Source organism: Auxenochlorella protothecoides, assembly GCF_000733215.1.
Source record: "Auxenochlorella protothecoides strain 0710 unplaced genomic scaffold scaffold2, whole genome shotgun sequence".
Lineage (NCBI taxonomy): Eukaryota > Viridiplantae > Chlorophyta > Trebouxiophyceae > Chlorellales > Chlorellaceae > Auxenochlorella > Auxenochlorella protothecoides.
The window spans coordinates 1-16,507 of NW_011934268.1; the positions used below are offsets into that span (position 1 = coordinate 1).

General features: G+C 61.9%; 6 protein-coding genes across 6 annotated transcripts; 2 read left to right on the forward strand and 4 right to left on the reverse strand.

Moving 5' to 3' along the window:
* Window positions 1-97: 97 nt before the first annotated feature.
* F751_2072 (Trafficking protein particle complex subunit 9) lies at window positions 98-4,589 on the reverse strand (the record flags this gene model as incomplete). The annotated part of the gene is made up of 11 exons (XM_011401121.1): window positions 98-377; window positions 873-1,163; window positions 1,391-1,500; window positions 1,710-1,820; window positions 2,050-2,225; window positions 2,469-2,736; window positions 2,954-3,130; window positions 3,301-3,741; window positions 4,067-4,168; window positions 4,349-4,423; window positions 4,512-4,589. The coding sequence occupies 11 exons, from the start codon at window positions 4,587-4,589 to the stop codon at window positions 98-100; spliced, it is 2,109 nt and encodes a 702-aa protein (XP_011399423.1).
* A 3,068-nt stretch (window positions 4,590-7,657) lies between these two features.
* On the reverse strand, window positions 7,658-8,111 carry F751_2073 (hypothetical protein; the record flags this gene model as incomplete). The annotated part of the gene is made up of 2 exons (XM_011401122.1): window positions 7,658-7,743; window positions 7,856-8,111. 2 exons carry the CDS (start codon window positions 8,109-8,111, stop codon window positions 7,658-7,660), a joined length of 342 nt encoding a protein of 113 aa, XP_011399424.1.
* A 51-nt stretch (window positions 8,112-8,162) lies between these two features.
* On the reverse strand, window positions 8,163-9,812 carry F751_2074 (Cyclin-T1-4; the record flags this gene model as incomplete). Its single annotated transcript, XM_011401123.1, has 6 exons — window positions 8,163-8,356; window positions 8,593-8,750; window positions 8,933-9,144; window positions 9,233-9,364; window positions 9,515-9,596; window positions 9,712-9,812. The coding sequence occupies 6 exons, from the start codon at window positions 9,810-9,812 to the stop codon at window positions 8,163-8,165; spliced, it is 879 nt and encodes a 292-aa protein (XP_011399425.1).
* An 878-nt stretch (window positions 9,813-10,690) lies between these two features.
* F751_2075 (hypothetical protein) lies at window positions 10,691-13,037 on the forward strand (the record flags this gene model as incomplete). Its single annotated transcript, XM_011401124.1, has 7 exons — window positions 10,691-10,702; window positions 11,066-11,152; window positions 11,301-11,357; window positions 11,553-11,849; window positions 12,005-12,236; window positions 12,521-12,718; window positions 12,892-13,037. 7 exons carry the CDS (start codon window positions 10,691-10,693, stop codon window positions 13,035-13,037), a joined length of 1,029 nt encoding a protein of 342 aa, XP_011399426.1.
* Window positions 13,038-13,437: 400 nt separating this feature from the next.
* On the forward strand, window positions 13,438-14,904 carry F751_2076 (tRNA (guanine-N(7)-)-methyltransferase; the record flags this gene model as incomplete). Its single annotated transcript, XM_011401125.1, has 3 exons — window positions 13,438-14,097; window positions 14,439-14,657; window positions 14,827-14,904. The coding sequence occupies 3 exons, from the start codon at window positions 13,438-13,440 to the stop codon at window positions 14,902-14,904; spliced, it is 957 nt and encodes a 318-aa protein (XP_011399427.1).
* A 476-nt stretch (window positions 14,905-15,380) lies between these two features.
* On the reverse strand, window positions 15,381-15,757 carry F751_2077 (hypothetical protein; the record flags this gene model as incomplete). Its single annotated transcript, XM_011401126.1, has 2 exons — window positions 15,381-15,458; window positions 15,578-15,757. 2 exons carry the CDS (start codon window positions 15,755-15,757, stop codon window positions 15,381-15,383), a joined length of 258 nt encoding a protein of 85 aa, XP_011399428.1.
* Window positions 15,758-16,507: the final 750 nt, after the last annotated feature.

Consider the following 16,507-nt stretch of genomic DNA (forward strand, 5'->3'; position numbering starts at 1 on the left):
CCCACCACCCACTTGCACCCCGTGATGGCAATCGTCCCCGGGAGCTGGGGCGTGCCCTCCAGCTGGATGCGGACCGGCTTGGTGGCAGGCGGGATGTTCAGAGACACCGGCTTGTTGCGCCACGCCGACTGCAGAGGCCAGGGGTGGGTTGATTTGAGAGGGGGTGGAGGCGGGTTGACGGCCCCACACTCGCCGAGCAGGCGCCGATCACGGGGATCCAGCCAGGGCAGTGATACCCTGTTGCAGCCTGTTTCCTTCGACTTCCTACCCAGAAAACCTCCCCCCCAACCCCCCGAAACACACCCACCGTGGGCTGGGCAGCGGGGGACACGGGGCGCGCGTCGTGGGTGCCCAGGTACTCGACCTCGAGCACCATCCTGTCGATGCGCAGGCTGACGGCGGAGGGGTTGGACACCTCCACCTCCACCGCCGCGGGCTCGCCCACCACCCACTCCAGCGGCGCGTGGCCCGCGGCGGCGGCCGCGCCCGCGGCGGCCGCGACGCCGCGTCGCGCGGCAAATGGGTCGTACAGGAAGGGGCCGCCCGGCGTGCCGGGGCTGGCGGGGGCGGGGGCGCCCAGCGCCACCAGCTGCAGCGCAGGGGCGCTGGGCCGCGCGGCCAGGAAGCGCAGCAGCGGCGGCGGCCCGGGCCCGGGGCGCGCCCTGGCGGGATTGGGAGGAGGAGGAGGAGGGTTTGACCCTGGGTGAATGGGGCGCTTTGCTGTGCGGCCGGGGCCACACGCGGGCAGGCACGCCCACGGCATCGCGGCCCAGTACCCTCTTCGAGGCACACTCGAGCGCAGGCGTCCCACAGTCGCCCTTCCACGCCCAGGCACCGCTCATTTCCCCCCCACCCTTCCTCTCCGCGCTCACCGCTCGGCGGGCGCCATCTGCGCCGCGGCGGCCAGCATGTTCTCCAGCAGGCTCTGCTGGCGGTGCGGCGACAGCTCGGCGGGGTGGTCGCGCAGGAGCACGGCCGCCGCCTCCCACACCTCGGCGTGCTGCTTGGCGTAGATGGCCAGCCCCAGGATGGCCTCCAGGCAGCCGGCGCGCACCTGGGGCCACAGGCTGGGGCTCTCCCGGTGCAGGGCGGAGCGGGGCGTGCTCCAGGGCTCCTCCAGGCCCACAGGGTCCATGTGTCGATCCGGCGGCTCCAGCGCCTTCCTGGCGGAGCATTTGATGGAGAGGGAGGGTTTGGGTGGGGGGCATCGAGACCTGTCATTGACGACGCTCTCGCATCTTGCGACGTGTTCGACCACCGCTCCCCACACTGCATTCCACCAGAAACCTCCCTCAACCCTCAGCAGAGCCTTCCCATCCCACGCACACATTCCCCACCTACGCACACCTTTCCCACCCACACCAGCAGCCAACCCCTCCCCACCCCTCACCTGGCGACCTCCAGGCTGCGCAGATTGGGGAAGCCTAGGTACTTGCTCAGCTCCACCGCCTGCCAGAGGAGGAGCATGCGCTTGCGCAGCGAGCCCACCAGCCCCAGCGCCTGGGAAAGGGGGGAAGGGGGAAGGGTGGCGAGACATAGAGAGGGTATAAGGGACGGCAAGCTCTGCGGGGCACCAGATGAAACTTAAAAACCTGGACAGTCACGCTGGGCATCTTGGGAATCGCAATAGGAGCCTAAGCACCTACTCCCCTCTCTATGTACCATCGCATCCCTGTCCCCTCACATCCCAGATAACCAACTCCACTCACCCCCGCGCCCTCCACGAAGGCCAGCATACGGTCCTCGGGCAGGGGCATGCCCTCAACCAAGGAAAGCACGCCTGTGACCAGGTCGGACACCTCAGCCCGCGCCGCCTCGCCCTGGATGGAAGGTTGGGGAATCAATGAGGAGGAGGGGGGGCTTTTGAGTGCCCAGTGCCCGCATAGCTGCCGGCATGCTTTGTGCTACAGCCCAGGACAGCTCTCCAGGCCGCTTACATCACCCCTATCTGCCCTCTCCACGACTACAAAGCCCCCCTTTCCCCTGCTCACAAACCCCTTCCCAAGCATTTCCCCTCCGCCCAAACAACCACCATCAACTCCAACTCACGTGAAGGCCGGCCAGGAAGCGCGCCAGCTTCAAATCGGCTTCCGCCTGCAGCGGCAGCACGCCCTTGCGCCGCAACGCCGCCTTGGCCTCGGCCATGTGCGCGCGCACCTCCCCCTCCACGCCGGAGCTGCGCAACGCCTTCCAGAACTTGGGACCGCCGAAGGCCGTGCTGGTGCCTGGTCAGGGGGGTGGACGGGAGGAGGGGCCATAGGTGTAGGGAACAGGGGGTCATTCATCAGATAACTAGCGGCCGTTCCGTCACACATCCCACTCAACCCCTTTCCAAGGAACACCGCAGCATCAGACCTGTGTCATGCCACGTCAGACACAGCATCCACAAGTGCGAATGCCAGTAGACAAGGCCCCCTACCTTTGCCCACCCCAACTACAGACAACCCCACATAGAGAAACGCACGCACCCGTGCCGGCCTGGGACAGCGCGTCGTCTGCGGCCTGGGGCGCAGTCCCATTCGACCCCGACTGCTCGACCTCCAGCCCTGAGGTAACGACCCCTCCGCTGGCCTGTCGGTCCCCAGACCCCAGATCGCGGCTGGACACGGGAGTGCCAGCCTCGGAGGCGGTGCCGGAGGCCTGGCCATCGCGGCCGCGCCGCCACTGCTTGTCGTCGGTGAAGACGGAGGCCTGGTTCACCGTGTACCCCCCCGCGTCCATCGCCGCCTCCAGCGCCTGCGGTGTAAGGAGGGATGGGGGGATGGGGTATCAATGGCGTGAGGTCCCCCCCCAGCATCACGCCATCTGGGCACCCAGGAACCATCAGTCAATGAGCACGAGGCAGACTGGCCGCGAAGCGGCAGTCTGCCCTCTGGAGCTAGCATCCCGCGCAGGCCAGAAACACACACATCCCATCTCTCCCCCCCCCCTCCTCCCGTCCAATCCCCCTCACCTTGGCGCTGGCCTGGCCCTCCAACGCCCCCGCCTGGAAGACCCAGTCCCCCACCACGCGGCACAAATCGGCGGCGACGTTGAAGTGGTCCAGCGCGTCCCGCGGTGACCCCGCAAGCAGGCAGTGGTCGCCCATAGCCTTCTGCAGCCGGCCATACCGTTTCTTTGTCTTCACCTCCTGCATGCATGAGGTAGAAAGGGGTGTGCTGAGGATGCTGCCTGCAGCCATTGGGGTCATGCGCCAGCCCCCCCGTCGACCACCACATACTGCCACCTTGCACCCCCCCTCCGTGCCGCCCCCCCCACCTCAACCCCCCTCCCCCTTCATGATTCTCGACAACGACAGACCTCGTCACTGTAGAGCCGCGTCTGCACCGCCTCCAGGGGCCCGGCCCCCGTGAACTCCGGCGCGTCCACCAGCGAGCCCAGGTCCAGCATGGCGGGCGAGGCGCTGTGCATCCAGCGCTCCAGCTCGCCCAGCATGCAGGCCGCGTAGTCGTGCATGACCACCTCGGCGTGGTGCTGCAGGTGCTCTGGGGTGGCACCCGGAGGGAAGGTGTCGAGGCCCGGGAGGGCCAGCAGGCCGCCGCCCACCTGGGCGTCGGTGGGGTCGAAGCCGAAGAGCCGCACGGTGAAGGCGCCCTTGAACGCATGGCAGCGCTGCTGGAAAGCGCGGCAGGCCTTGGCCAGGTCACGTGTGTGCCCACAGTGTAGGATGCCAATCACGCCCAGCACCGCCCGGTGGGCATGCAGCGTGGACAGAGGGCTGGGGCCCAGGGCGGCCTCCTCCTGCCGGGTTCGTGTGGTCGATGTTTTTGGGCGGGGAGGATGAGGAAGGGGCATGGTGGCATGTGTGGGGAGAGGGGTTGTGGAGAGAAGGAGCATGGTTTGGGGGATGCATGGCGTCAAGGGGTGGCGGGTGATTGCAAGGAGAAACACTGCGGTGGCTGCCAGGTCAAACAAAGGCCCGGCAGGAGCATGGAGGGGTGCAGCGGGCAAAGCCCAGCATGCAGCAGCCCCTGACCATGGCCGACCTGCATGTGGTGTCCCGAGAAGAGCACGACAAACAGCCACCCAGCCCGACAGTAAACTACAGCGCGTACACGCCTCGCACCCCGAGGAACTTGAAGTTCATGTTCCCGCTCTTCCAGGGGATGTGCTTGAAGGGCGTCTTGTGGGCTTCGTGATGAAAGGTCCGCACGTGAGACAGCTTCACCTGGTGGCACGTGTGTGTGGGGGGGGGAATGAGCGATGCAGGCACGATCCCTGATGCAAGGACTACCGCTGCCTTGGCATTCGGCCGCGCTGTATCTTAAGTATCTGGCCCATGTGAGGGTCTGCACCCCATCGTGGCCAGGGCACTGCTCATCACCGCGGCCAAAGGAGTGTAGCCAACCTGCTTGTGCCGGGTGATCAGGGAGGCACACCGCTGGAACTCCGCATCCGGCGCCTCTCCGACAGGGATCATGGCCTGCAGGGGGTGGGGGAGCCCGCTGCTGGCACAGGTGCGCTGCGCTCGGTTCGAAGGCCCTGGCGGTCCAGGCACCTCGATCACTCACCACGCGAATCTCGGCGGGGCTGAAGAGGGTAATGTTCGGCTCCACAGACCTCCGCACCCCGCCCTTCGCGCTTGCCATGCTGCCTCCCTACGCAGTCACCCTGTCACTTCAGAACGGCATGGGCCTGCAGCGGAGCGAGGACTGATCCTCACACACAGAGCACAAGGAGCCTGAAAATGAATGATCACAATGAGATCACATCAAGTGCACGTTCTTCCAGCGAGATGCAAAGTCTCGTCTCGGCGCGCGCTGCTGCTGAATTTCATAGATCCATACCGAGCTCGTCCCAACGGGACACCCTGCCCGTTTCGTAATGCATTCCCTTGCCGTTTCATGATGCATTCAGAAACCGTCATCAGTCAATAACATACGTGGCGGCGTGTTACGCCCACCCCCAGACAGAGTGCACATGGTGGGCCTGTTGTCAAAAGCTCAAAGTCATGTCAGTCTACCCGACGCCGCCACCGCCGAAATCGCTGCCGCCGCCAAAGCTGCCACCGCCACCAAAATCTTCGCCGCCTCCCATGCCACCGCCCCAGTCGTTGCCACCGCCTCCCATGCCACCCCAGTCTCCACCACCTCCACCGTAATCATTGTTCACTGGAGTGGAAAACAAGTGGGCTTCTTGTCGGATGGGAGCATGTTGTCATGCAGGAGGGCGATCAGGCGCACGATCGCGAGTCATATGCCGTGGACAGAGCTTCCCGACATCGTGCCTTTGAGACTATACACGCGATCCCTGGCTGTACCCCATAAAGTGCAGCAATACACCTTTCATCAACTCACCGACAATGTTGTTATTGACTATCTCAGTGTTGCCGCCAGCAGGGAACCCGCCTCCATAGTTATTGTTGATGATCTCAGTGTTGCCGCCAGCAGGGAACCCGCCTCCATAATTATTGTTGATGATCTCAGTGTTGCCACCAGCAGGGTATCCACCTCCGTACCTGCGTCACAGGCGCTCCGGAATTCAATGCCTGCTGAAGAATCCTCCACCGATGCTGTGGTCCCCAGCCCACACAAGGCACCCTTCAGCCCTTCCACGACCCTGACAAGCCAGCAGCAGTAGGGATGCCGGTCGTGCAGCTCACCCTGGTGTGAGTGCGCTCCCTATGAGGGCCCCGCCCAGGAAGCCGGCACCGGCGCCCAGTACCAGACCGGTGCCGACGCCCATTCCGCAGGGTGGAGGCTGTTGGTTGTATACCACCGGACCTGCGGCATGGAGCAGAAGAGGCGGTGATCACAGGTCGCGCTTGCGAGGGGAACAGGCAGCTCTGGCGTCCGTGTGACCCTGTGAGCCTCCTTCCGCCCATGCACTCCGGTGCAGACGGCGTAAGGCAGGGAGAGACCACCATGCAGGCTCACCGCCATAGCCAGGCTGGCCATAGCCGGGCTGGCCATACCCCTGAGGTGGGTAGCCCTGGGGTGGGTAGCCGGCCTGGTAGTTCTGAGGGGGATACCCCTGACTGTACTGCTGCTGGGGGTAATACTCCCCCGACGTCACGGGGACGCCGCAGCACGCACCCTGCATTGGCAGGAGGACAGGTGTCCATGGAGAGACGGACAGGAGCGCCCCACGAAATGCACCGCCTGCCCCCATCCTTTGGCAAAGACACACACTCCCTCTCATGTGCTCACCATGTTCCAGCGCGCTCTATAAACTCTTGTGCTGGGCGCTCCACGGAGGTAACCCTGTGCGGGAGGCCCCGCTCGGTCGCAGTCCCGTTGAGGTGGAAGGCCTAGACACAGGCTCGGCTATTGCACTGACTTGCAAGCGGGTGAATAATTAGCAATGCTAATAAGTACAAGGGGATGCAAGTAGTTGGGTATGAGGTCCCTGGCCTCCAATCGCCCGGCCAACAATTTCCGGGATCGCTCGTCGCGCTCGCCTTCCACCTCGTCACTTCAGAGTGGCATGGGCCTGCAGCGCAGCGAGGACTGATCCTCACACACAGACGACAAGTAGCTTGTATGTGGAAAATCACAACGATATCAGATCGCATGTGCGTCAAATAAAGGCTACTGAGGTTCTCATGTATGCGCGATGTCCTTGCACTGTGCGTGGCGCCCTCGACTGCGTCGTCGTGTTGTGACCTCTGGTCGGCCGGTTTCCGGACACAAACACAATCAGCCAAAAGCAAACGTCACAGAATATCAGGTGATTCAGGCAGATTCCACAAAGGGTGTGCCTTTTGTCAAGAGATTGAAGTCATGTCAGTCTACCAACCGCCGCCGCCGCCAAAGTCGCCGCCGCCGCCGCCAAAGTCGCCACCGCCACCCATGCCACCGCCCCAATCGCTGCCGCCGCCTCCCATGCCACCACCTCCCCAGTCCCCTCCTCCTCCCATGCCCCCGCCGTAGTCTCCACCGCCTCCCCCGCCATCGTTTACTGCAGTGGAGGAAGTAAGAATTCTTATTGAAAAGGGTGCACTGTGTACTGCCAGAGGGCAAACATGCACAAAGGGATTCCAGGTCACAGGTCATGGAAAGGTAGCCCCCACCAGCATCTGGTTGAGGATCCTCCCAAATGTCATAATACACTCTACATCCCTGTGTAGCACAATAAGGACCCATGGTCCACTCACCAACAACATTATTGTTGGTTATCTCGGTGTTGCCACCATCGTAGTATCCTCCTCCATACCTGTGCATCAAGGGGTGAAGAATCAAAATGCCAGCTGAGCAATCACCGCTGCAGCTGTGATGCCCAAAAATATAGACAAGGCACCCCTCAGCCCTCCTCAGGCCCTTGGGAGGATGGCAGCAGGCAACAATCGATTCCAATGCTCACCCCGGTGTGAGCGCGCTCCCTATGAGGGCGCCGCCCAGGAAGCCTGCACCCGCGCCCAGCGCCAGGCCGGTGCCGGCGCCCATGCCGCTCGATTGGGGCCGCTGATTGTACATTCCTTGCCCTGCAGCAGCAATGGACAGGGAAGTGGAGAGCCTCAGCATGCGCACAACAATGGTAGCCATGGCGATCATGGGACGCAGCAGACCTCCTGCCGCTCTGGCTTCTGCTGACAGCCCGCAGTGGTGATTTCTGCCTGTCAAGCTCACCGCCATAGCCTGGCTGGCCATAGCCGGGCTGGCCGTAGCCGGGCTGGCCATACCCCTGAGGTGGGTAGCCCTGGGGTGGGTAGCCAGCTTCATAGTTCTGAGGGGGATACCCCTGACTGTACTGCTGCTGGGGACGGTACTCCCCCGACGTCGCGGGGACGCCGCAGCACGCACCCTGCACGGGTCGATGGTCAGGAGTGGAAGAAGGGACCTGCAGGTACGGCCCACGAACGCGTCGGTTTGGCCTTCTCACTCGCAGTCACGCGCATTAAAGCTCATGTACCCACCATAATGAAGCGTGCTCGCTGAATTTCTTGTTGGTGCCCTCCGCGGCGGTGGCTGGGACGCACCCTGTGTGAGACTTTGCGTGTGGTCGCGCCGGGCGAGAGGTGGGGAACCTCGAAGAATGCAGGTCTGGCCCTTGCAGTGCCTTTTGAGCCCGCAAATATACCAACAAGGTTGAAAAGGTAAAAGGGGGTACTTCTGTGTTTTGGGCATGAGGCTCTGGCCGTCAACATGAGGATTCTCTCGGGACATTTTCATGTGAGGAAGCCTCACGGAACCGCAAGATCTTCCCGGGGAGAGACACGTGCGTCACGCCAGCAGCTCGTCAAAGAGGTCGTTGTACTCCTCCGCGCCGCCGGTCTCCCCTGCCTTGCGCTTCACTCCTACGGCACGCAGCTGCTTTGGGGGAGTGGGAGTGGGGCAGGCAGCACTTACCGGTCCCACAGTGCCTCCAGCGCCGTCGTCTGCATGGTACAGCCGCTCCAGCAGCATGCAGGATATCTCTGCAACATATGTGTAAGGGTGAGGAGGAATCGCAGCGACTTACTACCACATGCCTGCCTTCCAGTCCAGTCGTGTGGCTGGACACAGCTGAGTGGCGCATTTTAGGAACCCAGGACAATGCGCGCGCAGACTTGGCAGTATCTAGCTGTACCACAAAAACATCTGCCCCTGGGTCCATGCTCACATCCTGACACCTCCCCCCCCCCGTGCTGGCTCCTCAAACCCAGCAGCCCACCTTTGAGATCCTCATGCTGCATTCCATGCTCCTGCCACCAGGGGGTGACGCCGTCGTCGCTGAGGCGGGTCGGGATCCTGAGCACCTTCATCACCGTCCAGATGCACGCCAGCGCAACATGGCACGCTGGGAACATTAGGCACAGCGGCAGCTTGTAGCTGCGTGTTGGGTAGTAGGAGGGTGGGTTGGTGACGTCGGGCGGCAGGGCAGACTGAGAGAAGCAAGCGGCTCATGGGATTTGATCTGCATGGCTGACAACAGCTCCCCCAGACTCGTGCTTCTTTGTGCTCACAACCCCCCACCCGGTGCCCACGCCTCAACTCTGACCCAACACCAGTACCTGTCGTTCAGCAGGTTGATGCACATCTGCTGGAAGCTGACGGAGCCGGGGTGAGCCTGGCCCCACTCCTGCCACACTCGCGTCAGCGCCGGCCTCCTCAGCGCGGCCAGCATCGTGCCAAAGGGGTGCTCTATGGCGACATCGAAGCGCAGGGCATACAGCACAGCCCTCTCGGCCAGGAAGAGCCGTTCCCTTGCTGCTGTGAGAAAGTCCTGTGGAGCGTCGAGAGGGATTCAGGGGTGGAGTGATGGTCACAAGGGGCCGAGCATCCAGGATGTGCATGACGCATCACAGACTCACATGGTTGCGGAGAGAGAGCCCCGCGACCTCTGGCCCATAGCGCCGCATGCAGCATGCTGTGATGACATCGCGGGCGCTCTTGGGGGTGTCCTCCAGCTTGCCTCCCAGGTAGAGACATGCCATCGCAATGAGCTGGCGAGGGGATTGCGGAGTGGGTGATGAGGTCGGTACCCTGGTAGAGGCATGCACCAGCTCAGCCGGCTTGCAGGAGCTGCTGGTACACCTGTGAACTCTGGCAAAGGGGCAGAGATAAAGTCCCAACCGTCCCCCCCTCCAACTCACAAACTTGTCGTTCAGGAGAAAGGAGTGGGTGGCGTAATACCTGTGGAAGATGACCACTGCTGTGCCCATCGCAACATGGTCCCTGCAGCGCAGGAGGAGCAGACAACGGGAATGGAAGATGGGCGAGAACGACCTAGGTGTGCACCTCCTCGGCAGGGCGTCGTTCTCTGCCGAGCCTATGCCCTACCGCAGCTCACATATTGAGGGCCTTCCCGGCATGCGCGATGAGGTCTATGGCCGAGCGCTTCATGCGATTCTCGAGAGCGGGAGATACGCCGTGCTTGCGATTGACCGACATGGCTTCCAGCTCCTCCGCTGTGCAGAGTCTGCGCTGAATATAAGCCATGGGGCCCCAGACGCCGTGGTGTGGTTGCAACCACGCCCTACATCCGCGATCTTTACTTTCAACCCGGTTATGAAATCTAATATCAGAAGCTGATGCATCACGCTGGACCTTTGGCTTCGACGGTCATCGGCCTCCTCCCGGGGCGCTACCGACTCCAGGTTTTATTCCATTTCTCGGCGGGACCATTGGTGATGCCCAACACTTCCGCTTGTGTAAGCCTCGCACCCCGCACAGCATGTTAGGCAAGAGCATAAACTCCATCTGAATTCTGTCTGGGTGGTATCTTCCCCGGGGTTTACGTCGGGTACAGCTCGGGTCAGCTGCGGGTATAGTCTCGACCTCTGAAATGCGCTGAGCGGCCAGCCCGCAGCCCTGGTGGGGTGCCATGCCATTCCGATGGCTCTTGTGCTGTGGCCCCAGGAAGCAGCCGAGCGCCAGCAAGCGGCGAAAATGGAGGAGGCGGCATACAAGGGACCTGAACGCTGCAGCGGCCTCCCTCAATGGTGCGCCACTGAGTATTTAAGCCATGCCGCGATAGTCCACCCCTACCGCTTCCGAATTTCACTTCCCATGACCTTACAGGAATGTATCCTGGCGTAGCCCCGCTGCACCGGATCAGCGGGGCCCGTACACCATCTGTCAGGAGTGAGTTGTGCTTGCAGGGAGAACTGCAGGGCAAACAGGCATGATGCTGCTATTCTTCTCTTTGATCAGTTCTTACCAATAATCCAAATAAGGGGCCTGTCAAATTGCCTTGCAAATGTCTCTCTAGAGTATCTCCATAGCCCGCAAATGTGACCCTGCGCATCATTCTTGTACCCCACCCTACCATGAACCAACAGGTGAGGACCAGGACTGGCATGATGCTGAGGAGGCGCTTTCGGGCTCTGAGAGCATGGAGGTGTGGTCTCCAGATGGTAACAACCACGAGTCACCCTTCTCAGACTCGTCATCCCCTGGCCTCCTGGTGAGGAGGGGCGACATCAACAACCTCGGGGACGGGGGGTACTCAAGCGCTTGCAACCTCTCCACAGGGGCTGAGCGGCCCCAGCGCAGAAACCTGGATGGGGCTGCAGCACAATGTTGGAGAGAGAGGGTGCATTCACAGCCCTCAAAAGTTTGCACAGTGGCCCCGCTGCCAATGTGGTGTCATGGCATGCTGAACCTGTCCATCAAGCGTCCATCCCCCCCATCCCCTGCGCCAGGACCGGCTGAGCATCATGTGGGAGCTACGGAAGCAGAAGCAGCCCAACCTGGAGGAGTTACCCTCCTCGCCTCGTTCGCCCCGCGTGGTGCGCCGGGCTGAGTCAGCGTGCTGCGTCTGCATACCGCGGTGCCCCACTCGGACTGTGGTACCAGACCGCCTGCGCCTCCACACTGGACCACCAGGAATTTCCGCATGTGTTCACTCCTCCAACATCACTCCCCCTTCACCCGCAGACCGGCTCCCGGCCCATCCTCATCAAGTCCCTGACCGGGAACGCTCTGAACTCCCAGGTGGGACGAGTGGTGGAATGGGGGGCGTGTGGATGAGTCTCCACTGCGGTGCCTTTCCTCTCACCCAATGAGCCTCATACCTTCAGGTCAAGACACAGAAATCGGGATCGGGGCATGCTCAGCCTGGGCCCCCCTCGTGTTCCCTGCATCCATATGCTTCGCATTCATCTCCTTCTCCCTTTCTCCTCCCGTCAGAACCTGGGCACGCTGCCCTCTGCCCCCCTGGCCGTGCGGTGGGCGTCGGTGGGCGGCGAGACCTTCCAGGTGCGTGGGCAGGACTACATGAAGTCCAGGGTCAAGGAGCCCAGCGGCCCCGCGATCTACAGGCTGCTGGGCGCCGACCTCTTCTCCTTCGACCAGAAGATCCACAATATAGCGCACCACATAGACCTGCCCGCCCCGCCGCGCGTCAGCGCTGCACACTCTGCGCTGCCACCCGAGGAACGGCTGCCCCTCATCCTCATCATCAACCTCCAGCTGCCGTCCTACGTGGTGAGAGCAGGCACCTCCCTGGTTTTGCCTGCTGTCTGGTGGGCGGCGTAGGGCTTGGGGCCTCGCTCTTGGGCGAGGCTCACATGGTGGCCAGGGCAATCGTACCTTGTACGCAGACCCACACGCGTTCCCACCTGCATCCCCGCCCCCTGCAGCCGCCCATATTCGGCAGGAACCACGATGGCCCCGGGTTCAGCCTGGTGTTTTACTTTGCGCTGCCGGACAATTGGACGCCGGACCAGGTGCCCAATCGCGCCGCCCTGGAGCTGTTCCAGAGGTTTGTGCACGACGGCGTGGAGTCGGACGGCTGCGCCACCCGGGACCGCCTGAAACTGATCCCACACGTCGCCAACCCAGAGGAGTGGGCCAGCGCCGCCCCCCTCTCCCGTGAGCTGGGCACAAGTTGGATTGACAGGCAGGCCGTTTGCAGAGAGTGTTTGTTTGCTCATGGTGCTGGGAAGGCGGGCTGGAGGACAGAGCTTGTGCCCAAAGAGCCACCTGTCCCAGGGGATGTCAGGCACACTCCATCCAGGCTCTGCGGCTGGTAACACCAAGCAGCGGCATGCAATCTACCCAAGGCTGGTGACCCGACGCTCACTCTTTGACAGCAGAAACTCCCAGCTGGCACCCATACACAGCCCCCTCACCCATCCACCCCCCATCCCGCCCAGGGTATGAGTCGAAGCTCCTGTCGAGTTACGCTGACAAACCCATCTTGTCCCGCCCTCAGCACCACTTTTTTTCCACATCACGCTATATGGAGATTGACCTGGACATCCACTGCTACGCCTACCTGGCGCGCAAGGCACTGCATGGCTTCCTGGGCAGGCTTGGGGGCTTGGTCATTGACGCGGCCTTTATAGTACAAGGTGAGCCGACGTGGTCGGTTGTGAGGCATACAGCGTGACAATGATTGCCTGGGATCGAGATGCAGGGGCCTAGCGCACTCCCACCCAGACCATCGATGCAGGGCCAGCTTGGGAGTGATCATCAATCGTTGCCTCCTCAGTATACCCCCTCCTTCATATTCGATTCTTTCCAGGCAATGCCGAGGATGAGCTGCCGGAGCTGGTCTTCGGGGCCGGCAGGCTGTCTGGCGTCAGGCTGGACCTGGCCCAGCCCTTTCGGGTGGTGCCGCAGGAGGAGCTCGTGCTGCACCGGCTCAGCCCCAACCTTACCAGCACCTGAGAAGCCAGCGAGGCTGCCCGACGGCGCCGGCCCCCTCTCCCCTTGCTTGCCTCTCAGACGCTGCAGGACCCATCTTGTACCATGAAAAATCTTTCAGTGAGAACATAAATATCATGTCTGAGCTCAGGCAGTGCAGGATTGAGGTCCTGTATCTGAGAAGGGATCAGGTTTGCCCGGGTGTGACCTGACGTCCATGCCGGGCATGGCTAACCAGCTAGGGCGCGATACAGATACATGTCGCCATGCAATGACCCACATTGCGACCCAAGTGACACAGGTAGCGCATATAACACTAATTGTTGTGCTAAACATCAGCAAATATAATTCGAATCCCTGCAAGGGGGGCCCCTGTGTATTTCCCGATACGAATGCACGCAGCACCCGTCGCGCCCACGAACTCATGCTGGCCTCGGCCTCCACGCGTGTCCTCTCGACCTCTGGTCCCCAGCGCTTCGGCTCGATCATATCCCGGCGCACAGGTGTGATGGTGTGCGTGGCTGCCCAGCCCAGCGCCCCTGAGGCGCTGGAGGAGAGCCCCTTCCCCAGACTGGGCCGGAACGCCGCCCTGTACAAGGAGGTGGGCGGGGGGAAGAAGTTCCGGCAGCACGTGAACCCCCTGAAGAAGGAGCTGGCCACCCCTCCCCCTCCCCCCGACTGGGCGGCCGTGTACGCCGACCCCGGCCTGCCCCTGATCGTGGACGTGGGCGCGGGGTACGGCCGATTCCTGCTGGGCCTGGCCCAGACAGGTGCGGCGGGCGGCCTGCACAACCACCTGGGATTCGAGATCCGGGGCAGCGTGGTGGACAGGGCCCAGGACTGGGCAGCGGCGCTGGGCGTGGCGCGCAGCGTGCATTTTGTGCTGGCCAATGCCACCCTCAGCCTGGGCCCCGTCCTCCGCTCCTACCCCGGGCGGCTGGACCTGGTGACCATCCAGTTCCCGGACCCCCAGTTCAAGAGGCGGCACCGCAAGCGCAGGATCGTGCAGCGGGGGCTGGTGGACAGCGTGGCGGAGCTCATGCCGCGCGGTGGCCGGGTGTTCCTCCAGTCTGATGTCCTGGAGGTGAGGGGGGGAGGATTGAAAGGCGGGGAGCATCTTCATGGGTTACAGTGGACTGTGCCGGAGCCCCTGTCGGGTAGCAGGACGGTATGGGGGCGCCGACCCTGTGCTCCAGCAGACATACCGTTGGGATGGAGACAGACGATGCATCGGGACAACACTCTGAACGAGCAAGGAGACTCATGGCCCTGAGCGGCGCTTTCTGAAGAGTAGACAGTTGCCCTGACTCCCTTCCTGCACCCGCGGGAACGGGGATGTGCTGCAGAGCGGCGCAATGGCAGGCCGGATTGTCAATGTGAAAGTCTCGTGCATACAGTCTTGAACCCCCCCGCCCTATTTGCCAGGTCGCTGAAGACATGCGGGACCACTTCCTTGCACACCCGGCCTTCTCGCCTGCCCCTGGCCATGACGCGCCAGACGCTGTGTTCCATGCGCGATCCAGGCATCAACTGGACATGGGGCTCAAGGGCAACGACAAGGAAGGCTGCTCTGGCGGGGAGGAAGGCTTGGCCCTGGGGGAACCGCCCTGCGCATCCCTGGGCTGGCTCCGGGAAAACCCACTGGTGCGCGCACCTTCCAGTGGAAGAGGTGGATACATTCTGCCTGGGAACAGATGTGAGACTTTGGTTAGCCACTGAATCGCATGAATGTGTTTGCATTCGACGCTGTCCTGATGAATCTTGAGCTTGCACCCGCTCAACTTTTGCCCGCTCTCCTTGCTGTGCACAACAGGGCATGCCGACTGAGAGGGAGGTGCTGACGCAAAGGCAGGGTGGTGCCGTGTATCGAGTCCTACTGGAAAGGAGGTGACGATGTATATCCCCAACGAGCTGAGTATGTATGCTGAGGGTGCTGTAAGGTCATCTCCTACTTATAGTCTGGCAGGAAGAAATTCAAGGTGGTTTCCAAGCAGGAAGCAACACCTGCAGGCAATGCGGCTAGGGGGCAAAACAACTGGGAAAAGGAGATGATAAAAATTGTGCACGCTGATTGCAGAAGAGATGTGGCCCTTCTATCACCAAAGCCCATGCACTCATTCCAAGGCTGCACGGCATGAGTGGTCCATGGCAACTCCCCCTGCGAGTGGACAGAAGCGCAAAGCAAATGGGGAGTCGCCGGTGAAGGTGCAATTCAGAAGCTCTGCGGAGGGTGTGTCGAAGCATCCCAGCGGCAGGATGGCAGGGGCAAAGGAGTAGGCGCCCAACCCCTGTGACCCGTGGGTGATGAAGGTGGGGGTGTCACAGGCTGATCTTGCAATCATCTTGGCGCAACGCACCCTGCCCTCCTCAGTCACCCACCTGGCAGAAGATGCCCGCTCCAATCGCCAGCAGGGCAGCGGACAGCATGTGATTTGCATCCGCCCACTGCATGTGGCATGGACGAGCAGGGTAGTGGCAGGAGAAGCTGCTCAAGTTGGACTGCATACCATCATCACCAACAGGCCTGCATCCTCAGCCCTCAGAATGACCCTTGACACACTCACCATTGCCAGAGCCAGGCCAACATACAGGTGGTGGAAGTGGATGGCATGCCCCTTGCCGCTGAGCGTGATGAGACCCATGCCGCAGTACCCCAGAATGGTGCAGCGTGGGAGCAGGTACTTCGTGAGATGCCGGGACTGGTAGGCCCAGAGCAGGTGGAAGCCCAACACGCCCACCACCATCAGCAACACTGGGCAAGGGGCGGTGTGGGTGCACACTGGTTTGCTGAGTGAAGCCCACAGCGTCTGATCCAAACCGCACCCGGGATCGCATGCCCACATTCAACTCAACACACCAGCAGCAATGAGGGCGATGAAGGGCCAGCTCCAGCTTGGCAAGTCTCTGAAATCATGCTGGAAGGCCGGAACATCACTCAGAATGGAGTATACGAGTGGTACAGAGAGCAGGAGAAGGGAAAAGTACCAGCGCGCCCTGCGGCATAGCATGCATGGGCGGTGAGGCATGGAAAGCAACAGTGCAATACCAAGGACCATTATTTCGAGGCATTGGCATTTGCGGGGAATCTACTTGTCGAGAACAGCCCGCTGCTCCACCTCCAGCATGCCGCTTACCCTGAGAACAGGAAACTAAATCTTGGCGTCATCACCAGCCCAACCAGCCAAGCCAGCACAATGCCCATGAGACCCAACACCGTCAGATTGGTGAAGGTCTCGAGAGCGTCCATCTGTGGTGGAGGGTGCGATGGTGTGGTGCTACATTGACTATCTGCAACGGCGTGGTGTGAGGCACTCCACAACCGGCAAACACCCGATGTCCTTGGATCGCTGGGGCACCTGCACCTGTCATGCCAAACCTTGCCTGTACACAGCAATCTACTAAAGGGTTACCAAGTGTCAGGTGCTGTAGCAACGTACCTCCACAATGCAGTCAGCGGGCAAATGCCATTTGCACGCCAGTCGCTGGGTACCATA